Raw genomic sequence first — 15,069 nt, 5'->3', positions numbered from 1 at the left:
CTCTCTCTCTCTCTCTCTCTCTCTCTCTCTCTCTCTCTCTCTCTCTCTCTCTCTAAGTCGAAATTTTCTTGTTGCACAAAGTTGTGCAAGTAATTTTGCGATTTAGCGAAGCAAACCAACTGCTACAATAATGAATGGAAAAAAAATCTAAATCTGTACAAAATCTGCATTAGAAATCGTGAATCATGAAAACGTCAACGAAAACAAACGAAACGAACAAAATGAAAAAATGTTAGTTGGCTTAGAGAGTACGTGTGTTGTTTCTCTGGTTTGTTTTTTTCTTCTTCTCTTCTGATTTTTTTTATGTAACCGATATATATATAATAAGGTGAGTGACTATGTGCAGAAATTGTGTGCATACGTGCGAAATGAAGTATAAGTTACAAAATCGGTAAAATAGACTGTCAAGTCTATCTGAGTGTAAAATGTTAATTAGCCGATACACTTCTGGCCTAAGATTACCATCTCGACCAAATGTCCATCACAGGCCAATAAAAATTGGTAATGGGTTCGAAGTGTTGACAAACGATTCGTTAATTTGATTTGAAATAAAAATAAAAAATGAAAGAGGTGAATTGAATTCGATAGCGGTGAGGTGATGACGATGATGAGAAGGAGTATGTGTTTGGATTTGGATTTGGTTTTGTGTGTGAATGTGTTGCTTTTGCACCCGGCACATTTCCGTGCCCTAGCAGTTAATCATGAAAATAATTGTCAGAGCATGGAAAATACGCTCAAAGGTCATTTTATAACGCGCGTATATTCGCTTATTTCAATTTCGTTATAAATTTTTCACAAGCTTTCGAATTGTTTTTGAATCCCTTCTTCGACACAACGACGACGATTATATTCACTTGGTGTATTGCGGCATTGTAGTGATGTACATGCGAAGAACATGGTCAGTATGTACCACACCAGAGCGTACCGACCGAATGTGTATTCAATCAACAAAATATGACACAAGATATACTTCTCTGTCTTGTTGTTGCTACGTTTTTTCTCTTTCTCTCTCTCTCCCTTCAATTTCGAGTCATTCTTTCGTTGCTGTTGTCATTTTTTTTCTCAAGCGCTATTTTATGTGGTTCATTGTTTGTCACGTTAACCTGCATGTGTGCTTCATATCTATTCATTATTGAATATTTAGGACAATGCAAAATAATGAATATAAATGAACCCGAAACAACTAGCGACGACGACGACGGCGACGACAACGACAATGATAATAGCCTAGCTCTCAGCCATATTCACAATGCAGACAAACAGATATAAAGTCTCACGTGCAGTAGAATAAGCAAAAAATGAAACGGCCAAGTAGAATGAAACTGAAGGCATTAAGAAGATGAAAAGAATTGAAGTCGGCTGTAACAGCATATTGGAGGATTTCATGAGAACCAAAAACGGGATCAATGAAAATGAATATTGATGCATGTTCGTGCATTTCATCGTCGCCGTTTCTTTTTCTATTTACTTTAGAGCATTGGCAATTTTCAAATCGGCCACCGTACTGTCCAAAAGTATTCACACATACGTTTTAATTTTCGGGCAATTGGACACATATCGAAAATGTTTTCTAAAATGGGCTGTTTGAAGCATGTTCACACCATCACACACGTACAACTGACTCCAATACATGTACACACACACACGCTCATTTATACACACAATAGCATACATTCGGACGGACGGACGGCAATCGAGACACCGAGGGAGAGAGAAAGAAAAGAGTACGCATATAGCCGTTCTTAAAATTAAAATAACTACACAACAAAATAGAATGCGCAAAAGATCTCAGAAAACCGATCACTTTATATATATTTCGTATTTTTTTCTGTTCCTTCTTCTTCTTCTTCTTCTTCTTCTTCTTCTTCTTCTTCTTCTTTTATTTCGTTGTTGTGTATTCATTCAAAGTCGTTCAAGTATTTTAAATGTTGTTTCAGCTGATTGTCTATCGTATCGTTTCAGTTGATTTTACTTTTTAAATCGGATCAATTCGTTTTGCATATCGAAATACACAAAAAGGAGCAGTAATGCACACAGCACGATTCGCTTATGTGTATAACTATATTGCAACATAAGCGTGTATTCTGCGAATCGCCGTAGAACACACTTTTTAATGCTCAAAGGAAAAAAAAAGAGAGAAAGAGAAAAGGAAAGAAAGAATTAAGTATTCGAATAGTCACAAATCATCGCAACGTTGCATACGTATTTGGTATTTCATATTTAGCTTTCCGCACATACAATTTTTCTATCAACTTCTTCGCCTTTCTTCTAGCTTTTTTTTCCTTCGCTTCTTCGTATTTATTGTCTTCGTTTTGAGTCTTTTGTGTTTGGGTTTGATTTGCAAGCCACATTCGTACGGAAAGACAGAGAAAGAGATAGAGGCATACATATATATATATATATATATATATAGATATGTACACACAGACACATACATATACACACATATGCACCGAGACACTCATAGTCAGCAGCGACAAAGGCAAAAAGTAAATCATCATTTCTAAGTTAAATTTGGTTGTGCATCTGAAAAATGTACAAATTTATCGATTCCAATGTTGGTGATTTAGCGATTTTCTTCGTTCGTTCGGTGAAAAATGGTTTTCCATTTCGCCTGAGGTTGGAAATGCATCCTAGAATGAAAGAAATTTGCGTTTGTATGACCAAGTCAAGTTTCGCTTATGTGCATCCGGACAGCCACACTGTCATTTGAACGAGTCGGGGCACAGTCACACATACGCACGAACATACACAGTCACAGACACAGCACTCTCACACAACAACAACAACAACAACAACATTAACAACAAAAAAACAACCAACGATTATAATTACAAAAAGGATAACTCATAAATGCAATAAAAGAGCCAAGTAATTTTTCTGTCGTCTTTCGCATTGTTTTTTCCTTCTGTCTTTTCTATTTTTTTTCTTCTTTTCAATGAAATTAATGAAAATTAAGCTGACTAATCTAATGGTTACACAGTGCGACATTTCTGAATAACTTGACGTATATATTTTTGTAATAGCGACTTTCGACGTTCGACATCGATATATACACACACGCACATTCACGCACACACAAGACACAAGACGACACATCGAGAAAGAGCGAGAAAAAAGTGTAAAAAGTCTCTCTTTTTTATGTTCATGTTGTACATAGAAAAAAGAATCCGAAATGATACAAAAAAATTATAAAGAAGATAGAAGAAGCAGTCTGCTTTTTTTGAATTTTTTTCTTCGAAATTATAATTTTAATTTTTCTTTTGTGTGGTAAAAAATGGCGAATAATTTGATAACATACCTCTGAAACAGATTCTTCATCCGATTCAGACGAATCAAGAACTATTTGATTTATGTCGGTATACTTTTCAATAACTGTTTTACTTGGACTTGTGTTCGAATTGTTGCAACATTTATTTTTTAATTTGATTTCGGTCGTAGACGACGACATATTATTTTTTTCATTTCCACTTGGGCTATGATTTGCAATCGTCGTTTTTGATGTAGATGGTACACTACTACTACTACTGCTGCTTGTGCTGCTGCTACTGCTGGTGCTGCTGTTTTTGCTTTTGCTGCTAACACTAGACACTTTGCAATCAACTTTTTTTCTATCACAATGTTCGATACTCTGCATTTTTGTGTGTAATTATTATTAAATCGGAATCTGTTTGTCGCTCCTTTTCAACTATATTCCCTTCCACTGATTTCGATTTCCGTTGATGAAACGTTAATAATTCGTATATATTATTTTAGTAACATTGAAAATTCGCTTATTTAAACACTTTTTAACACTTGTTTCAATTAAAAAATATGTATTATTAAAAACTATTCAATTTGATCGAAACTTGGGATCGCCATCATTCTTCCGGATACTGTATACGCCGTCAGTGATTTATTTGGGAACTAAAATTCTGCTGACCAAAAATGGCTACCGTCTCTATCTCTGTAGGTTGCTGTATTTTGCAGCGAAATGGCAAACACGTTCACACGCCACAACTGTCACATTCGTATCGCATCGGACAGTTACGTTACATTTCGGCCGCAAATTAAACGATCAAATGAAAGAAAATGTGCGGAATTTTTGCCATGTCAATCATTATCTCAACTAATATGATTTATAGAAAAATTGAAATGGCAATTTTAGGAGAACATTTTATGGAAATTGAATGGAATGCCAAACCGATACGCCATCTGTGTGACGAACCCAATCACCATCCAGCACTCGAATCGCTGTACATTGTCGATTTCAGAAAAACAGCTGATTTTGTCAGCGAGTTGCTACTACACGTTACATCAACTGTTGACATTCACTCTGCTCGGTCCCAAGTAGCAAATGTCGCTGCATTTAAAGGGCACACGCTATGGTTGAATTGCAGCCAGAATGTTATTGTTGCATATCTGGGATAAACATTCTTTCACTTTTGTCTGATTTACGCGGTGAATGTGTGTGCGTGAGTACAAACATTTGATTGTATTGCAAAAGGAACTCGCCATATTGGAATCGTTTCATTCTCTAGGCGATTTTTTTGAAAACAATATAGAGAGAGCGGAAAGCGAATTTCACCTTTATTCAAATATTTGTGAATGGATTTAAATTTTTATTCATTTCTATCCCATTGAAATGAAATCAAGAATTTAGTTGAATTCTTCCTGTACTTAATTTCTGAATTTTTAATAAATTTCCCATGTCTGTAATTTAATACTAATTCATACTGAAATCGAGCCAATGAACTGGAATCAATTCAATTAATTCACAACTTTGAAACATCGTGTTCTATGAATCCATTGAAGAAGTCTTTCTGTCTCTTCGTCTCCATGTCTCTTTTACTCACATTTAAGCGAAAGATACGAGGAATTAAACTCAAAAAAAATCTCACCGAGAAAAATAGAAGCATCGCTGTTTTTGCGTAATCCGTTTTGCGGGTGGTCTCATATTGGACCTCCCGAAAAATGTACAACAGATTGTTGCATCGTTCATGCATTCTCAAGAGGTCATAAAAGAAGCGGTTTTAGTTTACAGTTTGCTTGAATGAGACGTTTACTGAAAAAAATTATGAGAATGAATTTGTTTTGGAAAATTCCAGATAAAAAGTGCTGTCGAAAAAGCTTCTTAGCTCAATGCGGTTGCTTTTTTCTGGAACCGGGAGATATAAAGTTTCAATGTTGCAACTGAATCGAGGCGAATATACAAATATATAAGGCGGTAAGGCACATGACTTTGGATTAATTTGAGTTGATCCGTTGTGCCTTCTGTTTCAGAGCGATAATTCGGTTGCAACTGCAGTTCAATCTGTAAATACTGAACACTTTCAATTTTGAGTCAAAATCGACTTAAAACCATAGTTTGTGTGCCGTTGGTTAAGTGACAATTTGTGAAACGCGAATGGACTACGAAATGAGTGCAAATTGCAAGGGCGACAAGATGATTTCTCCAATGGTTTGGAAAAAACGTCGACTGGCCGCCAATGCTCGTGAACGCAAGCGAATGGAGCACCTTAATGATGCCTTTGATCGCCTCAGACAGTATTTGCCGAAACTTGAAAACAATCAAAAACTCTCGAAACACGAAACATTACAAATGGCTCAAACATACATCACCGAATTGGATCAATTGTTGAAGAAATAAAATAAAACACTATAATTGAATAAAACTCTAAAACGGTCGTTATTCTATTCAATTTTTGATATTAACACATTTTTCATTTACAACTAACATGGTTTGTTTACACAGGCGTACGGAATAATTGATAGTTTCGAACGAATGTCGGTTTTTCCTGGCCTTTTTTTGCTTTCTTCTGCGGTAAAGTTGGTACTTGACCGGGCCGTACATAGTCAGCGAATGGGAAGTCAGCTGGATCAATTTTGAACTTTTCATTTGATAAAGGTGTGGTCAAATGTACACGTGTGATGAATTTTCCGGGCCGATTCGGCCGTTGACCATTCACCGTAGTCAATATGGCATTGAAGTTTTCGATCAGTTGTTCTGTTGGCATGTTCAGCTGTGGAAACAAACAGATTGATTTACAGAATCAAGGAATTCAAAAAATGCATTTTCAAATCGAATGTGACCCAATGTTCAACCCGTTCTTACCGATCCGATTGAGGTATTCACAATGCCAAAGTTCTCCTGGAACTCATCTCGTCTGCCGGAAATGAAGAGACCATTCATAAATTTCATCACCAATTCATACAAATTCATGCCCAATGTTTCATTCTTGGCCGATGGGAACTTCTTTTTGAGCAAACCACGCAGTGCCAACATTTCGGGCATGATATCTGGATGCGCCAAAATGAATTGATAGTCGGCGAAACGAATGTTTCCCTTCAGAGCACTCTTGATTAAATCTGGACCACCGACGGTTGTTGCACCTGCTCTAATCGCATTGCTTCGATTCTCCTGAAAATGCACAACAACATTCATTCGCCCTACTATTATTTTGTAAATTTACATCCTTTTTTTTCACTTACTTCTTCTTTTGCAAAAACCAAAATCGTTCGCTCTTGGCCATGCTCAAATGGATGTTTGATGACAACAAGTTTTTGAAAGTTTGATATCATTCTGGTGGGTTTGTCACCCATCATATCCATTTCAACAGACATATTCAACGGTGAATCCAATGCATTCCACATCGTTGGATCGAGATTTTCTTTATGGAATCGAATTGCGTCGCTCACTTTGAATAGTGGCCATCGATAGTAACGACCTGGAAATGCATCATCCGTGGGTTCAGCCTTCCAATCATTTGTCAAATGTTTATCAACCTTTTTCCTACATTCAAAAGAAAGATTTCGATTAAATTTTCGCTTCATGGTCAATGTGTTTTTGTTCACTCACAAATGCAATTTGTTTCGAGGAATAAAGCCAACTTTGGTAATAGTAGTGAGTTTTGCCGTTTTGTTTTTCTTTTTCAATTTTTCTCGTTTTTCTCTTGTTCCTTTTCTCGCCTTCAAATCCACTTCACTGACGTGAATACATTGAACGGGTTGATAAAATGCTTGCGATCGAATGGTTAGCCGCGACAACATCGATCTCAACCCCAACATTTTTGGCTATTTTATGTTTGCCCCGTTTTTTACAAAAAAAAAGAGAAAACCAACAAAATTGGTCGAGTTTGTTTCCTGCACAATGTTTGGTTAAGTGTACCGAAACATACTTGATTTTTCTTCAGCCAATTGACAGCTAACCTACAAACCGGTTTTGACATTTCAAATGTCAGCTTATAGTTTTTTTTCAGTCACAATTCAAGCAAAAGAACCCCAAAATCAATCGAAACAGAACGGATTAAGAAACCACGAAACAATACAAAAGTTATGTGCCAAAAATAGGTGAAGATTAACTACTGTCACCGAAAAGAGGAAAATCGACGAAAAAATATTTGTTTGTAAATAAAAATCGCACCCAATAAAATAGGAATAAACTCACTCACCGCAAACTCTTACGTTAAGTTACTGAGAATAATTGTAAAAGTCTGACGTGTTGTTGTTATATACACATAATTTTCGGTGTGTGAGATATGGCGCGATGGGCAAGTACAGATCCATCGCATATAAATCAGCGTCGAAAATGGAATCTGGAAGGTAAATTAATTTTTCGATTGGTTGAATGTGAAAAAAATTTCACTGAAACGATGGATGTTTTTCATTTGATGTGATTGCAGATCGAACATCGTTACGAAATTTACATGGAAACTCTACAGAAAATGGAGATTCAAATAGTCAATATGAAATAGCAAGGCAAATCCTTGAAAATGATGCAGGTAAGTGATAAGCATTATAACAATGCCAAAACCCATTTTGGAAATGACGAATTTTATCGATTTTAGCCGAAGATTCGCGTGCCGATTATTCATTGGGTATTGATTGGTTGTTGAAAGCGTCATACGAGGGCCATGAAGGCGCATTGATGCTGCTAGCAAAAAGCCTGAAAACCGGACGCGGAATCAATGATCGAAATATCACCGAGGTCGAAACCTGCTTGCAAATGACACAATCCGAACGAAATGCACGAAAAGCGGCCCGTGAACTGTTCAATTGTTTGAAGCAAACGAATAATTCCGGCGAACACTATATCACGGTGGCGCAACTTGAAAAGAAAATGCGACAAATCTACAAACTGAAAACCAGTCGATACAAAAAGGGCCCGAATACACCATCGTCTTCACAAAATGAACAGGATATTTCACCATATCATTCGATTCGGCGGAACATAATGTCGAGTCCGGGCAATAATATCAGCGAAGAAAATCTCATTTCGGCTGCAATGCAAGTGGTTCACGGCCAGTTACCAAACATTAGTTCCTCATTAACGCTATCGGTGCCGCATCCCGAGTCATTGAATCAAGTCCCATATTTTCATCGATTGCTGTTCCATCCGCTGCTATTTCTCTACCTAATTTACCATCAGTACTTGAATGCACTGGCTCGATTTCCCAGTTCCTTAGCCAATTGCCTCATCTTTCTATTGATATTATCATACACAACAACCATAAACAATGTGCTCGTCTTCATGCCGGTCGTCATCTACCACGTGAGCCTATTTGTGATGATTGTTTCGACGCTGAAAATGTTCAAATCGAAACATCGATATGACGACTTTCGAATTTGGTCGCAGCTTTTCTTGAGTTTTGATCAGCAGTTTGATACGAACGCGGAAAATGCATTTCTTCGCAAAGAACTACAACCATATCTCATCCATTTTTCGGCATTTTTTGTGAATGTTATCGTTTCGTCGACCATTCCGCTCGACTGGAAAATGTCCTCAGAAGTGACAATTATCTCATTCATTTTACTATTTGTAACACTGTTCATATTCATGTTGAATAATCGCAATCCATTTCCCGATTTGCTGGTTTTACTCTCGTTCGGCATCAATGTGCTGGTGAAGTATCCGTTCGAAATTGACGCCGAAATGTGGAGCAATTGGTTGATATCCGATTTGAAAATACCAACATTTGCACCGTTCCCGATTGGCCATGGCATCGAATTTTGTTTCAACTCACGGGGTTTGCTGTATCTTTTAATACCGGGACTATTGGTTGCGTTGGCCCATCGGCACAATTGGCATGGCATTTATCAGTGTCTGATTCCGCACTGCGTCACATTGAGTTGGCTGCAAATTTGCATAATCGGTTCACAATCGGCAACGATGTTCGAAATGGTGCGTGGCACTTTAACGCTCGCTGGAATGCTATTTTGCCTCCCATTGTTTGGTTTAGTGACTCTGATGATACCCGTGTTCGTTACGGTTGAGTCGTTGGCTCTGAAGAATGCCGTACATCGCTTGATTGCATCGATATCAATTGCAGGCATTGCTTTGGCCATGTCTTGCCTGCTCGCATCATATCGACGTACCAAAAAATATGTGACATTCATTCAGGTGAGTTTATTTGAATACATTTGTGAATGCTTGAATAAACGGAACAATTTGAACTAGAAACATGTCGTCTCTTCCCAACAGATAATTGCTTGTTTAGTCGCTACATTCTACTTAACGCAACCGTTACTTTCGAAGTATTTCGATGTGTCTCCATCGGATTCGCAGTCGAGTGACATTTATCACACAATCATCAATCGAGTTGAGGCTGACGACGCGATGCTACAAGAAGAAGTAACGGCCAACTACTTGAAATGGGATCTGTTCAATCGTCATTGTCATTCGCCACTACTTTATCCCGGGAATCGAATAAATGCTCAATTGAAATGCGATCGATTCTATGGGGCGCACATCAAATGGGAGGGTCATGTTCATAATATAGAAATCCGTAGAGTGTCAAATATTTTCGAAAAAGTGCTCTCATTTTTACCTGACGTTCTATCGAATCAAGTAATGTGTTTTTTTGGTGAACCGAACGAACTCATGTTCGATGTGTATGACTCTGAAGAATTAGACTACTTTAAAGAGCAGCACAAATGCAATTTAAACAATTGGAATTCGTATGAATTTCGCATCGGTGTCAAATTAGATTACAGTCCAATCGAATTGTACCTCAAAGCTCACCATAGTTTTACAAATTTTACGAGATTATTAGGCCGAACAGATCGAATTTGGTTCAGTGGTACGTTATTGACTAGCTACTCGAATCCAGACGACGATAACGATGTACACGTTCCATTGACCACATTCAATTTGGAACGACATCCACTGTGGATTGATTTGGCATCGATCGGATGCATTAAATGTAAGGAATCAAGTCTGAAAGCATTCTATGCATCAAATCACCTAAAGTTAAGTAGTCGAAATATTTTTAATGGAATAAAATATTTATTCAACGTACTATTCAATCCGCTTATTAAGATAAATTAGGGCTTTGACATAAAATAAAACAAAAGGAACAAAACAAATATTCTTGTGTTTCGTATAATTAGATCAGAATTGTATATACAATTATGTTTGCATCTCGTTTCTTTCAAAATGTAATGTTTAATGATAGCCTAAAGCAAGTGATAATTATATTAAAGAAATAGACCAAAAATAAAATAACACAGTAAACGTTGTCAACTGTTGAATGCATCTCAGGCCTTTTTTTAGATGAATTAATTACTGGTTGTCTTAGTTTTTCCTTCTGGCCCCTGAAAAAAAAATCAGCTAGACACGCGCGAATGTATATTTGTCAACCATGTGTTTATGCATATCATCCTCGACATCCAATTGAAATTTTAGGCTTTTTCCGGTTGGATTAGTTGTTGGTTATGTTTTTTGTCCATTTCGACTTGTTTGACGCGTGCATAAAGACTGCTGCCGAACAGCACGACAAAGTTTGAAAACCACCAGAGGGTTGATCGATTCTCGTGGTACCAGTTTGCTGCGAGAACCGTTTGGGCACATGCTTTTGCCGTACCGGATATGTTGTGCGTTAGCGGTGATGTGACTTTGATTTGAAGTCCAGTTACATAGCCGATGGTGAATCCACATAAGCCACCGACAAATAGGGCAAGCCAAAACCATAGCTCATTTATGTGCTGGTAATTGGCTACCTCACGAATTTCTCCATTGAACATCATCAATGGAATGAACAGGAATGTCGCATAAACATTCACATAGTAGTTCAATAGAAGTACTTGGTCATTTATCTTTGGTAATGTTTTCTTAGTGTATATCGAATAGAGAGACAAACTAATCGACCCCAGAATACCGAATATTGTACCGATGAGCGAAAATGAATCTGAAAAATAAATATGATTCCATTGAGTTAACCAAGTTGTTTTAATTTTTCAAGCGAACAAAGATGTGATCCATTCAGATTCAAAAGAAATTAATTTCCAAGGAGAAATTTGTAAATCGAACATTTACATCAAAAAAGACAAAGAAAAAGCACTATGTTCTACATACCAGCAACGCTTTCTTGATCGACGCCAAGCCAAAAACCACCGACAATAATGGCACAGCACGCTATACAATTGAAACTTGAAGTTTGGCCGAGCAATGCGTACGAAAGTAGCACATTGAATACGGTCGTCAGAGATCGTCCGATGTAGTAAAACGAGACGGGAACATATTTCAAGCATAAATTATTCGTCGAGACCATTGATGTAAACAATATTGCAACCGGCATCGCCTGAAAATCAAATCAAAATAAGCATGAATGTGTTTGGGTTCATCAAATGTGCTTCAAACAAATTCATTGACTGTGTTCCGTGCCGCATTTATATTACCGTTTTGAAAATATTTTCAGTGAAGACATCGGATGGATTTGGTAAATTGGATCGTTTCACTAATCCTAATAGTAAACATATCACAACTGAAACGATGCATTGTACCCATGTGACGAAGAGCGGTGCATTCAACTTTACAGTGTCACTGCTTAAAAGTGCTTTGTTCACAAATACTGTCACAATTGAGACAACCCTTTTTGATGCAAATCAAAATAAAATGAAATTGAATTTAATTTCTCGTTTAAAAAAAAATATTTGTATTCCATGCTTCACAAACCAATATAGAGCCACGACAGCAGTGATTTTTGTATACTTTGTAAACAAACTGTCCGACGTATTGCCCAACGTCATCATTTGTATATTTCTTATTATCCTAAAAAATAATCGAATCGCCATGATTATCGATTGATGAGTTGTGATTTTCGAGAAAAAAAAATATTTCAATGCAAAAAGAGTCGAATTTTTGTGTTTATTCGTCCATTGTTGGCGGATTTTAATGCAATTAAATGTACTTCAGAATGTTATCTAGAACTGTCAAAAACTCATTTTTGAATGTGAAGTGACGTTTATACCATTTACCTGATTGAAAGCTAGAATCGTAATGAATATTTCGAATGATACGTTAGATGTATCTCGTCAACTTTTCAGTTTTATTTAATTTAGTTTTGCGTAAATAACTTATGAAAATTTGAATTTGCAGTTGGTTTTTTCTTGAATTTCGTTCGCGAATTCATGATAAGAAGAAAAAAAACCGCGTTCAAATCTTTTAAAGACAATAAAATATATATTGACACATGTTTGCTCCGTTCCATTTTATTTTATTTAAATATTTGTTCTGATTACGTTGCCATATGGTGAAAAACAAATTAGGCCAAATTAGAGCTGTCCGCACAGAAATAATTGCACCTGTAATAACCATCCAAATGAAGAACAGAACTTTTTTCTCGAACATTTGTAACATTTAAAAGTTTATTTCTTCTTTCTTCTTCTCTTATTTCTTGATAAATAATTTTTTTTACGAAAAAACATTTAGGTACAAAATTACACTTAGAAAGTACAAAATATGTTTTGTTTTATTTATTTGTAAATGTATTAATTGCTCTTTAAAATTCGAAACTCGGTGTCTTCTTTTGCCACAATTCGATGGAATTATTTACGATGTGATCAGCACTTTCCTGGTTATCTTTCAGCTGGAAAATACGGAAAATGAACGGAATAATTAATATGATATATTCGCTATTAACCGAAGTGCGAACGCTACGTCTTTTAAAAGACGTGGTTCATGTATTCTCGCCTTTCTCACGTCTTCTATATAATTACCACACGAAAGACGTACGTCTTCTATGCAGTGATAAATGGTATAGCTGAAATTTCCCTCACGCCATTCTCGCGTATTCTGTATACCATTGCACAGAAGATGCACGTCTTTCAGACAAGAAATTATATAGAAGATGGGAGAAAGGCGTGAATACGTGAATCACGTCTTTTAAAAGACGTAGCGTTCGCTCTTGGGAAAAGAAAAAAGGTGATTAACACTTTCGAAATTGGATTTGATTGAAAATCAAAGGTTCAAATCCCTTGTAAAGACAAAAACGTGAACTAGTATTTCAGCTGTAACTTACATTGTCAATGATTGTTATAATTTCCGGCACCTGGGTTGCGCTGGACAACCTCGCTGTACGCCATATCCAACTGAACAGCGTAACAAATACAAAAACAACGATTTTCCGTGATCCACCACAAATCTTATCCCAAATACGAATGAGTGACTGATTTGTCAAGACGCCAGCAAAGCATGTACCATACCATTGTTCTAAGGGCAGTGCATCTAGTAGATTATTTTCATCCAAATGTCTGGCAGAGCGAAAATTAACAATTCGCACCGTTAATATCATCATAATGATGAAGGCAATCAAAGTACAGATAAATCCCGTGTATCATCTCCACTTGTATTGTTTTTTACATTGAAGGGCATTGCACGCACCTTAACATTTACAATACAAACTCAATGCGAGTGGAGACGCCTGATGAAAAATGGCACAGATTGCTAGTGCTAAGGTTTATCTGTACTTTCAATTGCCCTCTTCAATCATAAAAGTTGTGTAGCATACGATATTACTCACTTATAAATTGTGTGATTTTCTTTTTCTAATAATTTGTACGATAATTCTTTGAGTTGACCAAAATCACGGGATATTTCTAATGCACATTTATAAAAACCTTTGGTTATCCAATAGAGATCGACTTCATTCTGAAACGTTTGTTGTAAAGCCTCGGACATGATAACGAAATTGCAGCGATTCTGTGTGGAGAGAAAAAACGTGCATGACATTCAAAATGATTCAAACTTCAAACGAGAACTGCTAAGTTCACGGTTGATGATCATATTAACAATACTTACGTTGATGTTTACACCCAGCCGAAGTTGTTTATTTTCTAGCAGCCACATGGTGTACAGCACATTTGGTATGGGCGTTTGTTCGCTAATGATGTGCATTACTCTGAGGGCATTGTGAAGATCTTCGAACACTTCCCGTCGTTGTGTCATCACAAATGCATGACAATCGGGATGAACGGGAGCAACGTCTGAATGAATGAGAATAAAAACAAAAACAATAATATACAGTGTTATCACGTAGATCCAGAAATAAAACCACTTACCCAACAAGATGTTCCATAGCACATTTCGGTAGACAGCTGGTACGGTGAAACTCAAACAGAATTGCTTGAGTTTCGGTCGGTTAAGTGGTTTCTCTTTTAACAAAATTTCCAATGATTTTCGCTCTTCAACACTTCGACAGCCAACTTTTTCATAGTATGCCGATCGAAAATTTCTATCGTCCGTGGTCATTGTCGTTAAAATTTGCTAGCAAATAAAAAATATCGCATAAACTACCGGGAATGGAAACCATTGACAACACATCGTCGTCGTCGTCTCGCTATTTCGCTTCGAAAAAATTCACCCAGACAATTTACGGAATGACATTGATTGTGTTTTGATTGGATTCACCAAATAATGTTCGAATAAAAAAAGTTAAAAATTTCTTTGACATATTCAAACAACTAGTGCAAAAGCTTTTAAGTTGCGAAAAAGAGATGACACGATGAATTGAATTGTCAAAACATACACACACACAGTGTGTGTGTGTGTGTGTGGTAACGTGAGTGCGTTCAACATGAGCGGGAACGAAATTGGATAGTCGATTTGGGATTCATTTGAACGCACTTTGTGTCGATGTTTTCGATGTGTGCGTCTTTCGATATTTTCGAAATACCTGATAATTCTCTATCTCGACTGCGGCGAACATTGAACATTTAACGTGGAAATATTCAATTGGTCCCAAGTTTTGTTCTCATATCATTCGCTGACTAAGCATTTTTTTTTAATTTTACAATTTCGTCCTCTAATTACTC

The 15,069-nt window shown here is 36.8% G+C and overlaps 5 protein-coding genes across 18 annotated transcripts in view; 1 reads left to right on the top strand and 4 right to left on the bottom strand.

The window, feature by feature from the left end:
- LOC129578431 (ankyrin repeat and KH domain-containing protein mask) overlaps positions 1 to 4,321 on the bottom strand; it is a 24,718-nt gene extending 20,397 nt beyond the window's left edge. For 4 of the 13 annotated variants that reach the window (XM_055466962.1, XM_055466964.1, XM_055466966.1 and 1 more), the window contains exon 1: positions 3,302 to 3,887. In XM_055466962.1, the coding sequence (XP_055322937.1) occupies positions 3,302 to 3,637 (336 nt within the window). In that variant the 5' untranslated portion in view covers positions 3,638 to 3,887. Of the gene's footprint in view, positions 1 to 3,301 lie in introns of all 13 variants that reach the window. The other 9 variants (XM_055466973.1, XM_055466963.1, XM_055466974.1 and 6 more) reach the window with 5 other exon arrangements.
- A 1,323-nt stretch (positions 4,322 to 5,644) lies between these two features.
- Positions 5,645 to 7,197, bottom strand: LOC129578425 (39S ribosomal protein L1, mitochondrial). The gene is made up of 4 exons (XM_055466953.1): positions 6,839 to 7,197; positions 6,472 to 6,772; positions 6,095 to 6,400; positions 5,645 to 6,002 (listed from the first exon to the last, which is right to left on the bottom strand). Exons 1-4 carry the CDS (start codon positions 7,045 to 7,047, stop codon positions 5,727 to 5,729), a joined length of 1,092 nt encoding a protein of 363 aa, XP_055322928.1. The 5' UTR covers positions 7,048 to 7,197; the 3' UTR covers positions 5,645 to 5,726.
- A 23-nt stretch (positions 7,198 to 7,220) lies between these two features.
- LOC129578420 (wolframin) lies at positions 7,221 to 10,513 on the top strand. Its single transcript, XM_055466942.1, has 4 exons — positions 7,221 to 7,581; positions 7,662 to 7,760; positions 7,827 to 9,379; positions 9,461 to 10,513. Exons 1-4 carry the CDS (start codon positions 7,518 to 7,520, stop codon positions 10,304 to 10,306), a joined length of 2,562 nt encoding a protein of 853 aa, XP_055322917.1. The 5' UTR covers positions 7,221 to 7,517; the 3' UTR covers positions 10,307 to 10,513.
- Positions 10,350 to 12,388, bottom strand: LOC129578426 (GDP-fucose transporter 1). 2 transcript variants are annotated; one of them, XM_055466955.1, is made up of 5 exons: positions 12,235 to 12,388; positions 11,933 to 12,028; positions 11,656 to 11,848; positions 11,333 to 11,558; positions 10,350 to 11,165 (listed from the first exon to the last, which is right to left on the bottom strand). In XM_055466955.1, the coding sequence occupies exons 2-5, from the start codon at positions 12,007 to 12,009 to the stop codon at positions 10,660 to 10,662; spliced, it is 1,002 nt and encodes a 333-aa protein (XP_055322930.1). In that variant the 5' UTR covers positions 12,010 to 12,028; positions 12,235 to 12,388; the 3' UTR covers positions 10,350 to 10,659. The 2 variants fall into 2 exon arrangements, with proteins under 2 accessions (XP_055322930.1, XP_055322929.1); XM_055466954.1 differs by lacking the exon at positions 12,235 to 12,388 and having other exon boundaries at positions 11,933 to 12,206.
- A 136-nt stretch (positions 12,389 to 12,524) lies between these two features.
- On the bottom strand, positions 12,525 to 14,827 carry LOC129578428 (TBC1 domain family member 7). The gene is made up of 5 exons (XM_055466958.1): positions 14,317 to 14,827; positions 14,057 to 14,241; positions 13,779 to 13,957; positions 13,278 to 13,509; positions 12,525 to 12,845 (listed from the first exon to the last, which is right to left on the bottom strand). The coding sequence occupies exons 1-5, from the start codon at positions 14,504 to 14,506 to the stop codon at positions 12,759 to 12,761; spliced, it is 873 nt and encodes a 290-aa protein (XP_055322933.1). The 5' UTR covers positions 14,507 to 14,827; the 3' UTR covers positions 12,525 to 12,758.
- Between the last annotated feature and the right edge of the window lie 242 nt (positions 14,828 to 15,069).

The sequence above is a fragment of the Sitodiplosis mosellana genome, unplaced genomic scaffold (assembly GCF_009176505.1).
Source record: "Sitodiplosis mosellana isolate CC-2019 unplaced genomic scaffold, AAFC_SMos_1.0 Smas_scaffold_6226, whole genome shotgun sequence".
NCBI classification, from domain to species: domain Eukaryota; kingdom Metazoa; phylum Arthropoda; class Insecta; order Diptera; family Cecidomyiidae; genus Sitodiplosis; species Sitodiplosis mosellana.
Note: the sequence above shows the minus strand (reverse complement) of the source record. Positions and strands in the feature narration are given on the sequence as shown.